The sequence below is a fragment of the Lepidochelys olivacea genome, assembly GCF_965140295.1.
Source record: "Lepidochelys olivacea isolate rLepOli2 genome assembly, chromosome: 1".
Taxonomy (NCBI): Eukaryota; Metazoa; Chordata; order Testudines; family Cheloniidae; genus Lepidochelys; species Lepidochelys olivacea.
Window position 1 is genome coordinate 119,391,594 of NC_140411.1, and position 13,892 is coordinate 119,405,485.

The following is a 13,892-nucleotide window of genomic DNA, read 5'->3' on the forward strand; positions in this document are numbered from 1 at the left end:
CACCCTGATTGAATTGGCCTTCAACACTGGTTCTCCACTTGTAAGGTAAGTCCCTTCTCTTCATGTGTCAGTATATTTATGCCTGCATCTGTAACTTTCCCTCCATGCATCTGAAGAAGTGGGTTTTTTTACCCATTAAAGCTTGTGCCCAAATACATCTGTTAGTCTTTAAGGTGCCACCAGACTCCTCATCCCTTTTAAATGTTTATTTGAGCTCTCTTTACCTTCAATGATTTTGCTCTTCTCCTTGTCATGCTCTATTTTTGCCCATCCTCTCTATTTCTACCTGGCTTTTGACCCTCTGTTCACCCTCACTTCCTCTCATCCATTTCTCTCCTTCCCATCCTCCTCTGGGGATGACCCCTACAATGCAGGTGAGGAGTGTTTTGGAGGGTGGAGTGAGTGACTAGCTTGTGTGTCACTGACCAAACGTGGGCGAGCCTGCAGCCAGGCCTTCAATTAGTCACATCCTCTTGCTGGCATTGAAAAACAAACACAGACATCCAAGTGATGATCATCATCATCCTCTTGGTCTCCTTGGGTCTCTGCTGCCTTGGCCTTTCCAGCCCAGGACCTACACCCTGGGCACCATTGGCAGGGCTCTGAGCACTGGGAGGCGGGGAATGTCTTTTCTCCAGACCCTGCAAACGCTTCAGGGCAGGTGCCCGGCTTCACTTCCGTTGAGCACGTGCTTCCGCGTGGGCGGCCGGATCGGGGCCGCCCAACGCTCCACGTGCCCGGGGCCTCACGCGCTGACAGCACGGGCGCTGAGCGGGCAGCCTCCACTGTCCCCCAAGCCCCAGCTCCTCCGGCACGCGTAGGGTCGCGAGCCGTTAAGGCTCCGCCCCCGCCCCGTGTTCTCAGGGCCAATGGTCGGGGGGGAGGAGGGAGCGGGCCAGATTTCGGGGGTCACGGGACATTAACTCGAGGACTCCTTTTTCCCGCTCGGCCCCTGCGCGCGCGCGCGCGCGCACGGGGCGGGTCTGTTGGCGGCCGCGGTTTGCGAAGGAGCCGCGCGCAGAGCCCCCCCCCGCGTAGCTCGCCGGCCGGCCCCGCCCACCGGCCACGCTGAGGGGGAGGAGCCGGCTCGGCCCGGCCTCCGCCTCCCATTAGCTGCGCTGCGGCCGCAACTCCCACGAGGGCTGGGAGGGCGCCCGTTACCTGCGCCGCGGGAGCGGCGGCGGCCTGGCTGGGGAAGTGGGCGGCGCCCCTCCGCCTCTCATTTGTCCCGCGGCCCGGCAGGAGACGTGAGACGCAGGCGGCCCGGGTCTCCCCGCTCGCCGCGGCCGTGCCATGCTGTGCCGTGTCCGCCTGACGCTGGTGGCGGCGGCGCTGCTGGCGCTGGGGGCCCCGCGAGGCGGCGGCGCCCGGCTCCTGGAGTGGTACACGGCGTGGGTGAGCACCGCCTACACCGAGCCGCTCAGCAACCGCACGGTGCGGGGCAGCGCCGAGAGCGGCCGCTACGGGGACAGCTCCCCCAAGGAGAGCGCGCAGGGCCTGGTGGGCATCCCCCGCGGCGCCTCCGCCCGCCGCATGGAGGGCTGCGCCTCGGACACCGACTACGACGTGCCCCTGCCGCCGGGGAGCCGCGGCCCGCCCGGCGGGGAGCCGCCGCCGCCCTGGATCGCGCTGGTGGCCCGCGGGGGCTGCACCTTCAAGGACAAAGTCACCAACGCGGCCCGGAAGCGGGCGGTGGCCGTGGTGATCTACAACGAGCCCCGCTTCGGCAACGCCACCGTCTCCATGTCTCACCTTGGTGAGTGGGCGGCGTTGGGTCCTGGGGGGTCGGCAGCGGGCGGGGCCGGGGGGGGGCTCGGAGGAAAAGGGGCCCAGTGGGGAGTGAGGTGTCTTTTTTGGGGGGGGGGCGAGTGTGTGTCTGGGTTCAACATTCCCCGGTGACACGAGATGCTTTTTCGGGGGAAAGGGAAAAGGGGAACACCATGAAGCGCCCTTAAAAAGGACGTGTAGGGCTTGTTTCCTGTCACTACACATAATACTAAAGCGAGGGGTCTGTTTGGTAGAGGCACAAAGTTTTACACCAAGCCTTTAGGAAGGGACGCAGAAATTATCGAGCAGTGTTGTAGTGAAACCATTAAGCAACTGCCCCAGGTCTTACTACTGTGAGAAGCACCACAGAATCTGAGCACGTAATACATCATAAGTGAATATGTTGCTCTTTAACTACGGGCTGAACAAAATTGTGCTGGATACCGCAGAGATGTAAAAATGGTCACTTAAGACAGGGAATTACCTATTGGCTGAGTCTTTAGTGCAGGCTTTATTGTAGTACTTACCACTTCATCGTCAAAGTACACCTTATAATCCTCACACCTTTCTGAAGTAAGGTGAGAAAAGTGATGTATAGAGGGATCAAATTGACTTGTCTAAGCATGCCTGTCTATCTGTAGCTTACAGACAGTGTCTGTGACCCTGCCAAGGTAAGAGCTCAAGTGTTCTGGCTCCACACAGTCTGCTGAATTTTGTGTATGTGAAAGCATTACTTGCTTGAGAACTTTAGTTAAAAAAAAAAACACACACACACCTAATTTTTTTTTAACTACCATCAAGTATGTTTAAAGGCATAGGAGGCGACCTTCAGGGCAGGATACAAGGAGTAAGAAATCAAAGCATAGTGGGAAAAACCCTGTTGCAGATGCCAGTGAACCTGCTGCTGTGTAATAATCTTACTAGTATCCTGGCAATCCTTCAAGAGGATTTTAAATACATTTTGGTAGTTTTTTAAAAACAAGAGGCAGTTTTCTTTTCTCCTAGTAAAATTAGCTGAAAAAGTCAACTTTGGAGTGCTGTTGCTTCAAAGTATATTTGAAACCCTGAAGGGAAGTAAGTCCCTCTTGAAGTAATAAGTGAGTGGCACCATCCTGCAAGTTGGAATCATGATTAACTAGTACTGTTAAGCTGCTTTGTAAGGCTATGTCTACACTAGTACTTTTTGTCAGTAACTCTTTTCAGTCAGAGGTGTGAAAAAACTGACGGTATACTGGCAAAACTGCGTTTTTGCTGGTATAGCTTATTTCATCAGAAGAAGGGGGGAGACAACAAACAAGAGGACATATCGAATATACTTTCCTGTTTAAGATTTGCATACATGTGGTTCTGAGCTATACACATCTAGGTTTAATGTACATCCGGAGTGGGATCAGAGCTACTTGTTATACTTCCTTGGCTCTCTATCTAGTATTAAACTACACAGAATGTTAAAAAGTGCTTAGCAAAGGTTGATAAACCATGCTGATAAATAACAAGATATTATAAAAAAGAGAGAATTTCATCTGTTGGATTACAAATAAGTAAAAGTATTTAATTTTGGATGAGTGGCTGTGCAGATGCAATGAGATTTTTTTAAACTTGTTTCCAGCTTCTAGAGTTGAATAAATACATGTACGGTTAGTTGGTTGACTAGATGTTTGTCTTCTGAAAAAAAACCTCTTTTCTTGCCAGAATCTTTTCTTCTGTAGCATGTATGTGGAGAGTAAAAAGTGATCTAAATTTCCTTATGTATCATTGATGATACTGCTCACTATAGCTGGTAATGGTCTTTGGCTTGGTTTAAAGGTGGAAATTGTTTCTGATTTCCCCCCCTTATTAGCTAATTACTTGTTTTTTATCCTTGTAATGCCTAGAGTGGTGGGTGTTCTGTGACCTTAAGATCTAAATCTTCTGGAAGGAGAGTATTATTCCATTGGAAGAGGCTCAAGCTTTAAAAACTAAAGATTTTTGATGAGGATATTTGTATCTTTGAAATGAATTCTCAGTTTTCAGTATTGCTTTATGTCCACTTCAGATTGTAGGTTCCTTGGGGCAGAGACATGTCTTGCTGGTTTGTAAAGCTCCATGTACAGAAATGGCAGTGTAATAATTTCTTAACACGCATGAGTGTGCAGTCCTCTTAGGCTTGTGTGAGAACCCTCCTGCTTCCAGCATTATCCTGTCCAAAGGTTGCCTCTAAAGGATTTAATAAATACTGGAGTCAGAAAAATGTGGCCTTCTCTTGGTGGGTAATGTAGGGGTTTGTTGAATTGTTAGCCTGCATAGGGTATTTCAGTTGTGTTAAGCTAACACATTTGAAGCTACAGTATGTTGTAGTTTAGGAGGGAGCCTGGGTGATGTGACCAGCTAACACCGCTTCAAACACAAATAGCCTACATTTTAATGGGGTTTTGCAATTGTGACGTTAATGCAATTGGAAAAAACATTTTTGCCCATCAAAACATATCTTCATGGGGAGGGAACGGTCTTGAATAAGCAGTCTGGAATGTATAAGGAAGCCCATTATGTTGATCCCAGCTTTAAAGCCTGAAGTCAATAGTTTCATGAGTAGGGTGGGTTGAAATAATTCCCTATGCCACCCCAGGGTATCAAGCTGGCTTCTTGTAGTTCCGTTCCGTTCCTTGTCTCAGAACTGGGAGGAGAAAAGCAGGCTGGAAAATGTAATCCTTTGAAGAACCATAATAGTTTTAGCATACAGGGAAATAGGGGACAATACAGATGGCACTCTTGTCTCCTCCCAGGTCATCTGAAAGTTGCACCTGTGGGTCTCCAGAACATTGTTAGCAAGTAAACCCCCTTTCTTTGTTAGGTGCAATTTATTTACTTTAGAAAGATGTTGAGACAGGAAGGTCTGAGAATACGCTGTTTTCGATAAACTGAAATAAAGCCTCTAGGGAAGGGGAAATTTTGGTTTTGTTTACAGTAAGTCCCATGCATGTCTTCTATTTGTCTGGCCTGCCACAGTGCTCTGATTTTTTTTAAAAAAGCACTTATAACTTCAAGTAACTCTCACATGAATATAAAGCCTTTTCAAGTCAAGTTCCTAAGTATTTCCACAGCAAACTCTCTGACAGATACCATTTAAAAAGACTTGAAATTCCTGTTGGTCCCATCCCAGAGTAATACTTGGGATCTGGCTTGAGTACTTTGGGATCTGACTTGAAACTGTCTATTACATGTGACAAAATCATCAAGCTCTTTTGTTCTATCTTCAGCTACTACTTTAGAGTTATGAACTAACAAATGGATGCTCGTGAATGCATTCTAGTACTTTAAATAGAGACTTCAAAGCCTAATAAATTGTACTGATCTTTTTATTTGCTAAATGAATCTTCAGATCAGCATCCCATTGTATTCTGTGGAATGAGGCATGCGGGGCCTCAATAGATATGTTTTATTTCAACTATGTCTGGTTCGTGTATAATTATGTCTGGTTCTTATATATTATTCCATTTGAGAATTTCACAATGTAAGCTGTTTTTAGTAATTAAACTTGCTTTGTCAAAGTAATTTTGTTTTGTTTTCAGAATTTTAAGCATTTTCCATTAATCTTGTCCACCTCTTATATGTTAACTTTAAAAGATTGAATTGCATTCAGATAATAAACTGGAGTAAGTGCATTCTGTTGACTTTTTTTTCCCCCCCTTTTCTCCAACAGGAACGGGCAATACAGTGGTAATTATGGTTGGATATCCAAAAGGGATAGAAATTTTGGAACCAGTACGCAGAGGGATTCCAGTAAAAATGACTATTGGTGTTGGCACAAGACATGTGCAAGAATATATCAGTGGACAGTCAGTTGTGTTTGTAGCCATCGCTTTTATCACCATGATGATTATATCACTAGCCTGGCTTATATTTTACTATATACAACGTTTTCTATATACTGGGTCACAATTTGGAAGCCAGGTAATTGCAGATGGTGATAATGATTTTAAAATAACCTTATTAAAAGTTTTTAAAGTTTGTTTTCTCTCCCCTGAACGTCTCCTGTAAAATTCTTTGTCTGGATCTGTTACTAATTTTATTGAAATGTTGTTTAGCGCCATATTTTCTTGTCTGACAGACCATGGATACTGCCTAAAATTAATACTTTTTTAAATGAATACACTTATAAGCAGCATGTTAATTGGCATCTCAAGCCTATTTAGCTTTAATAACTAGATTTTTATCTGAAATATCTGCCTTCTACCAGATCAGTGTTTAATTTAGAATTGGGGAACAATTTCTGTGAAACTTGGTACAGAGCAATGTTTGATGACTAGTGCTTGCTGGGTGAGATGTATTAATTCTCTTTTTTTTCCCCTCCCAATTAAAACTGTAACTTTGGAAAAGGAGGAGGAAGCAATTCCCTATCTTCAGCTAGAGAGCTCTGAGTAAAGTTTAATGGAGAGAGTCAATGGGCCAGCCACTAATGCTCTTAAATTAACCCAGTAGTATCCTATAAATCTAAAGTGTTGTATTGTAAAGCTTTACAAAAGCTGACCCTGAAGCTGGCATTGTAATTGTAGTTCAGCCCCAATCCTCTGGTGGGCCACGACCTGGAAATTGATTGCTGGGGGAATGCCCAGTGAGTTGCAGCAAATTTCCTGGGCCAGTAGGACCCAGTAAGAGCTGGAGGTGTGGGGGGAGGGAGAGGATCAGTTCATTTCCCCCTCAGTTGCTGCTGCAGATACTTCCTTTGCCTCTTTACAGTCCCTCTGCTTTTCAAGAGCAGTTCATCTGTGCTCACTGCTCCAGGGGGAGATTTGGCCCCAGGGTGAGCACAAAGGGCTGTGCAGTCAACTTTACATCTCTTTAGGAAGTGCTGTTCCAAGCTTCTGGAGCTGATTACTGGGGAAAGAGTAGGTGCTCAGCAGCCCCATCGGTGTACCTCACTTTTTATTTATTTATTTTTTTTTTTATTGTGAGACCCATGAAATGGATGGGAAATCAACTTGTGGGGGGAAAAAATCCAGTCTTCGGGATGTGGGACAACTTCAGCCATTTTGTGGGCTGCAGGAAAAAAAAGGTTAATCATTAGTCTAGTGGACTGCATATGGGGATGAGATTCGGGAGCTACCCAGTTCAAAATCTGCCTTTGCTACTGACTTACATGGCCTGGAGGGAGGGCCATCAATCATTAACCTGCTTTCCCAGTCAGTAAAATGAATACAATAGCTCATAGAGGTATTATAAAAAGCAGAGATTTTTGTACAATGCATTGAAAATTAAGCCCTGTGTAAGGATTAGGTGTTAGCAATAAAAATTTTTCCTGGAACTTCATATTTCCAGTCCAAATTAAATCTGGTGGTGGTGGTGTGGGAAATACTTTCATATCAGTATGTGCAAATTGCTAATAGTTGACAAATCCTGTGCTTAACCTGTTTCATAAAGCTAGAACATAATAGTTGGATAGATTATGGAAACATATTTTTAAACATATGTAATGAGGTGCTCCAAGGTGATGAATATATGCCTAAGAATGTGATCCTACAAACTTTACTTATGGATTCAGAGTAGCAGCCGTGTTAGTCTGTATTCGCAAAAAGAAAAGGAGGACTTGTGGCACCTTAGAGACTAACAAATTTATTTGAGCATAAGCTTTCGTGAACTACAGCTCACTGCTTTCTTTTTACTTTACGTAGTCTTCAGTCATACAAGTTGTCCTATCCTCTCAAGTAGGACTACTTGTTTAAGGGTTATAGGATCAGGCTCTAAAACTGAGAAGAGACTATTACAGGCTGTCTTTTGGAAACCCTAATTTGATTGGTAGAGTTTTAAAAAAAAAAGAGAGAACCTTTGCAGTTGGAAGCACTGTTACTATTCAGTGGCAAAATCTGATAAAATTTATTAGAAAAAGTATATAAAAAGTTATATTGACTTCATTGTTTAAAATTAGTATTGTGCAAAAAGTAGATTGTGTAAATGGTGAATATTAAGTTCAATGGGTTTTTTTTGGGGGGGGGGGGCAGGGGAGGCGGGGAAGAAGACACATGTGAAGTGATGTTGGTATCTTACGCCCTGATGGTGGATTTGGGTCCATGTGGAACTCCACTGGATTTCTGAATAGGCATGAAGCTTCACTTGCATGGATCCAAATACAGGATTTAGATCACCCTTAACAATTTTTTACTTTAATGAACATTTAACTAAACAGTGTCCTCTTAAATTGAAGTCCTCTCCGCATGCCATTCACATTACAATAAGGGGCATATGTTTGCATTTGCAGTGGAAAAGAAAATTTGAGACCCAGACTGAGCAGAATAACATTTTTCTGTAATCTATAATCCGTATGGTAACACCCATTGTTCTATTGTTTCATGTTCTCTGTGTATATAAATCTCCCCACTGTATTTTCCACTGAATGCATCTGATGAAGTGAGCTGTAGCTCACGAAAGCTTATGCTCAAATAAATTTGTTAGTCTCTAAGGTGCCACAAGTACTCCTTTTCTTTTTGCGGATACAGACTAACACGGCTGCTACCCTGAAACCTGTCATCTGGAAAAAGTATCTTTATTTTAATCCTAGTTCTATATCAAGAGGGGCTATTTAAGGTGTGACTGCTCCTCCCTCCCCATGTCCTCCTCTTACACGTAGTTGTAACTTTACAGGGAGTATGTAGCAGGTTAAATTGATTTGGAGAATTATGCAATTGATATGATTTTTTTTAAGCATCTTCTCAGGTTAAATGAAATACATTCTCTGATCATTGTCTGTGGCAAGATAACAAGGAAGATACCCCGCTGTGTCTTGACATTCCTTTTTAACTACCCATTATGCACTACCAGTATATTTGATCATTGGATTAACTGTGGTCCTGTTATGTCTCCCCTTCTTCCTCTCTACACTGGTTGCCTATAAAGTGATGAATTGATTGTTTGTCCTTGTCCCCACATGTATCTGCACTCTGACAATACCCAGTTCTTATGCATCTCATCACTGTGTGTATTTGCTGTAGTGCCCCATACAGTGTGGAACTCACTCCTCCTTAATGTGCATTGGTGGGTGTAAGGCTTTATAAACCTACTACAGTGACAAAAGGTGGGAATTTCCTCAATGTATTTGAAGGCTTTATAAGCTATACAGAACACGCTATTATTGAAGGTTTTTCATAATTTAGTTAAAAGTGAAAGAGTACCAAACTGAACTTGTGTAACATTATTTTAAACATTCTCTTACCACTTTAAGGGCCACAGAAAAGAAACCAAGAAAGTGATCAACCAGCTTCAGTTGCATACTGTGAAGCATGGAGACAAGGTAATTTAGTAACTTTAAATTGTTTTGTTTGGTCAGAATGGTCTTTGCAAGCTGTCTTCATTTTATTTATGGTTTTAAAAATAAAAATGACTAACTCCTGTTGGGCTGTCTATAAATTAGTGCATGACTGTCTCCTCTTGTTTGTTGTTAACCTGTATTTCTCTGTCTAGAAGCATGAAGGCTGGTATTTAACATCTAACAAAGATATATTTACCAGCATAGGATCTTGGCTAGTGCCAGATATCAACATTACAGTTGAATTGTGCAATATTTCCCATGATCTGTTGATTACACAATTCCATATATTACAAATCTGTTAGTCTTGGTACTGTTTTTCTTTTTATGATTCTAGAATAGGAAGAAATACATACAAATTGTGATTAATCCTTTAAAGAATGTCTCATTCCCAAAGATTTTTACATATTTCTAATCATTACTTCATGGACAAAGAAATAGCTTATTTAAAATGTATATATTAACAAAGCTTGACAGGTCTTCGCTTCTGGACTTTCTCTACATCCCATGTGGGCTTACTTTGTGAGGCTATAGGTAGATTTGCAAAGACCGGTTAAATTTAATATAACTTACTGGAGCAGGTGTACTTCTGTGAAATGAGTTTATCTAGAAGTAGTATCTTACATTGTCTGGACAGATGTATATTTTGTTTTCCTTTGGTCCAGTCATCACAATCACAGCAGTTTCCCTTCTCTTCTTTATTGTTAAGGCTGATTCCCCACTCTGGCACTTCAAGTGCAGAAGGTGGGGGCCCGCAAGGATTTTTAAAAATTAATACTTGCCGCTCCAGGCTTTTATTAAACTCCCAAGGATACAGCTTTTTTCTGATCTTGGCTTGGTAAACGCTGCCACCATCCAAATGCAAAATCCCTTTTTGGAACCTAGGAAGGCGCACTTAGGACTTCCTTCCTGTGAGGTACCCTCAAGCCCTTTCTTCCAGGGAAGAGCTGAGAGAGAAAACAAAGAAAATTAGCTGTTGCTATCAGCTAATTAAACATATGCACAAACCTCTTAGGACACCAAAAATCCAATCCTGTTCTTTTATAAAGAAAAAAAAAGTAAATTTTATTAAAAGCAAAAAAGAAAATACATCTGGAACTTAGGCTTTTGCTAGATTTAAAAGAGCAATTGCAAAAATTAAGCCCCCAAACTAGCTTTCTTGGGGTTCAGATTAAAGGTTGCAAGCAGACAAAAGCATCTGGGATTAGCACAGAGGAGTTCACTAGCCATAAGAAGTAAACAGAAATAAAGCTAATCACGTCTTTCTAAACATTTCTGATCTACTTACACATTTGGGGGTTCCAAATAAGTAGCTCTAGGTATGATCTGATGATCATGCCTGGGTTAAAGCTTCTCATAGGGTAACTGCTCCCTGTTCCCCTCTTTCCTGGAGAACCACAACACAGAGAAAGGGGAAGTTTTTTCCCCATTTTAAAAATTTCTAGCCTTCCCATTGGCTCTTTTGGTCAGGTGCCCACTCCCTTTCCTTTACCTGGGGGACTTTATTAACCCTTTACAGATAAAGCAAGCAGAGAACAGCCACCAAGAGGGACTCCACAGCCAACTAGTTGGCTGGGAGCCCACAAAAGGGAGCTCTTTCTCTCTCCCGCCCCCCCCTTCATCCATCACAATTGTAACAAATAATATAGGACTTTTTGTGTTTAAAGTAGTATAGCAACATTCAAAGTTGAAGCACTTTAAAAACACGTCAGCCTTAAGCATGTTTACAGTTTTGTGGATCTTTTCTGAGCAGTTTGGAGGATTATTGTGAAATGGACACTTATGTAGCACATAATCAAATATGCCATGGTTGGTTTCTGCCCCTGCATTCAGTGAAAAATATCTGCAGTAGTAAATGTATTTTATCAATTTAACTTTAAACGTACAGACTAGCAACTAATACAGAAATGTTACAAGTAACTTTTTATTTAAAATGACTGTTACATACAGTGTGTAAAATAGAAATTATGGGCCTGATCATCCAATCTTACTCACATCACTGCAAATGCTTACAAGAGTTGGTAATGGACACCTATACTTTTTAGTAACCTGCAGATATGAAAGACTTGCGTTGTATTTTTATGCTAGGACCCAATTTGGATATCCTTCATATTTGTTTTTGTATACAACTCAGTTAAAATTGATTACATGGTATACAAAATATCTTCATACTTAAGTTTTCCTTCACATTTATATTGCAACTGTAACTCCAAAAGGGGCAGAACATGGAGGACTCTCCCAAAAAGTGTTAATGGCATGAGTAATTGCACACTGTACTCTGACTACAGTGCGGTGGTTCTCAACCTACAGCCCAGTCAGCACACAACTGTGTCCATGTGACATCTTCAGGCCCATGAGCATTCAGTATACTCTTTTCTTAGGATTGAATGAGCGAGAGGTTAGAGAGAGAGGTTTTAAGAATCTTGTTAAGCTGCTTCATTTGGAGTATGAGGGGGGATTCTTTCCTCTCCAGTCCTTCTTAGATTTCCTGTGCAAGCCTGTTTACCAGGGCACTGTGGGAGGAGAAGGCTGAAGAAGCAGGATGAGGTACCATTCAACTCTATAAGAGTATGTTGAATGCTCATTAGCTCTTGAGACTGTAGATTGGGAGTTTAAATGAGTTGTCTGTTGCCATATCTTTCATACTTACCATGTGAAATTTCATACATCTGGAGATGGTTACCTTTATTATAATTTTTAGCTTACTAAAATGCTTGATTGCACCCCATTAAAAACACCAGTGTTCAGAGATGTAAGTCACCCAAAAAGTGCTTGGATTAACATGTGATGTGTCTAGGTTTAGCCACGATCAGTTACTTTGATTATATCAAAGGACCTTTTGGTAGAGTATTTCTCCACCTTTTGGTAGAGTATTTCTAATTGAATTAAATAAGAGAACTGCTTCTTATTTATGACATTTTAAAGCTTTCTGTTCAAATGATTATACTGTATGACTCAATGCTTGTTATATTCATGATCTTTTTAATGTCCTGGTCTACCTGTACATTTAAATGTGTTTTCTGTAGGGTTTAGATGTTGATGCAGAAAATTGTGCTGTGTGCATTGAAAACTACAAACCGAAAGATATTGTCCGAATTCTGCCATGCAAGTAAGTTTGATTGCCTTTTAAAATCTATTTTTACCATACTTTCCATAAGAAATATTTAATGAGGTTCCTAGAAACCTAAACCATTTCTGGAGTTTTGGGGTCATGAAGCTATACAATGCACTGAAGTTGTGCTATCTGTTTGTCCAGTAACATGTGCAGGGCATGAGGAGATGGTATTTCATAAATGTGGTGGGGAGTTCAGCCTCTCAAATGTTATAAACTTGTTAATTAAAATATTACCTTATGTATGATGTATATATGTGACTCTTACTAGTTCTGTGGGAACATTTTTTGTTGTGAGAAACATTTCTCTTTAGTTAAAGAAAATTAGATGTATAATTAGAAATATGAGACATGATCTTGAAAAATTCTCAGTAAAAGAGAATTTGTAAACTGTTTCCACTTTTTGGGTTTTAGTGTGTTTGAAATATAAAAATATTGATTCCTTATTTGTATTAATGTTTTGATCAGTCCTGAAATGGCCATTTCTCTAAAAATGTATGTAATCAGATGTCTTGGTTATTTTACCAATCAAGGGCTACTTGCTCTTCATGGTCAAGTATTGTACTTTAGATCTCATCTTTAACTGTTCTTATTAAGCTTTGTGCGTAGTTGTTGCTATGTATTACCAAATATTTGAGTAGTTATATTATTATTCGAGTGCTTGTTCATGTCCATTCCAATCAGGTGTGTGCATGCGCTCTAGCCAGAAGATTTTTTCCATAGCAGTGTCCATAGAGTTGGCCTGGGCGTCCCTTGGAGTTACGCCTTCATGGTTCCCCGTAGAGCGCCCTGCTAACCTCCCACCCCTTCTGTTCCTTCTTACTGGCAGTGACCGCTAGCTGGAATATTTCTTGCTCTTGCTTGCAAGCGCTTTGGCAGTGTCCTCTTTAGTTAGTTGTACAATAGTGTAAATGGGAGTTAGAAATAGTTATTTCTTGTAGTAGTAGTAGTAGACTTTTGGGGGGGGGTTTCCCCCCAACGAAGTCTTCCCCAACTCTGGGGGTATACCCAGGTCCCCAGGGTTCAAACTTTGTGAGGACTGTGGCAAGTTTATGCCCAAGAGTGACCCACACTCTTCTTGTCTACGGTGCCTCGGGGAGAGCCACCAAAAGGACAAGTGCAGGATCTGGGGACCTAAGGGGACCTAGGACCCTTAAAGACCAGGAGCAGAGACTTAAGATCCTGCTGATGGAAGCAGCACTCTGGCCACATTCCAACCCCGGGTCTGCAGAACCCGTGCCAAGTACTTTGTCGGTCCGCAGTGCTCTGGCACCAACGGTGTGTGAGCCAGTGCCAAACAATGACCCTAAAGCCTCACAGCATGGCCATGACTCCGCCCATAAACAGCCATCTTTGGTGCAGCACTGCTCTGTCTCCGGTGCCACAAAAGAAGAGAAGGCCAGAGAGGGGTTGGTCTCCCCCTGTAAAGTCCAAGGGACCTGTGGCATCGACGAGCACTTTGAGCCAGGCTACCTTGTCCCTCCAACCCTTTAAGGTTTCACTGACTCCTACCGCAGCTGGGGTTTACTTGAGTCCAAACCCCCCACGGTTCCCGGACCTTCAAGGTGACCACCTCCAGCTTCCCTCTATGCCAGAAGCATTTGAGGCGGCTCAGGACCTTATGCGCCTCACGGTGCTGTCCCCCCCCGCAGAGGAGAGACAAGTTGCCGGTGACTGCATGTTCCCACTTTCAGTCGAGGGGCAAACCAGCGCTGATGGCGTGTCAATCCCCATCTA

General features: G+C 42.8%; 1 protein-coding gene across 6 annotated transcripts in view; it reads left to right on the top strand.

The window, feature by feature from the left end:
* The first annotated feature begins 1,067 nt into the window (after positions 1-1,067).
* The window catches only part of RNF149 (ring finger protein 149), a 36,219-nt gene continuing 23,394 nt past the window's right edge, over positions 1,068-13,892 (top strand). For 3 of the 6 annotated variants that reach the window (XM_084616921.1, XM_084616922.1, XM_084616919.1), the window contains exons 1-4: positions 1,068-1,756; positions 5,447-5,697; positions 8,960-9,028; positions 12,070-12,152. In XM_084616921.1, coding sequence (XP_084473047.1) covers positions 1,294-1,756; positions 5,447-5,697; positions 8,960-9,028; positions 12,070-12,152 — 866 coding nt within the window. In that variant the 5' untranslated portion in view covers positions 1,068-1,293. The remainder of the gene's footprint in view (positions 1,757-5,446; positions 5,698-8,959; positions 9,029-12,069; positions 12,153-13,892) is intronic. The other 3 variants (XM_084616920.1, XM_084616918.1, XM_084616917.1) reach the window with 2 other exon arrangements.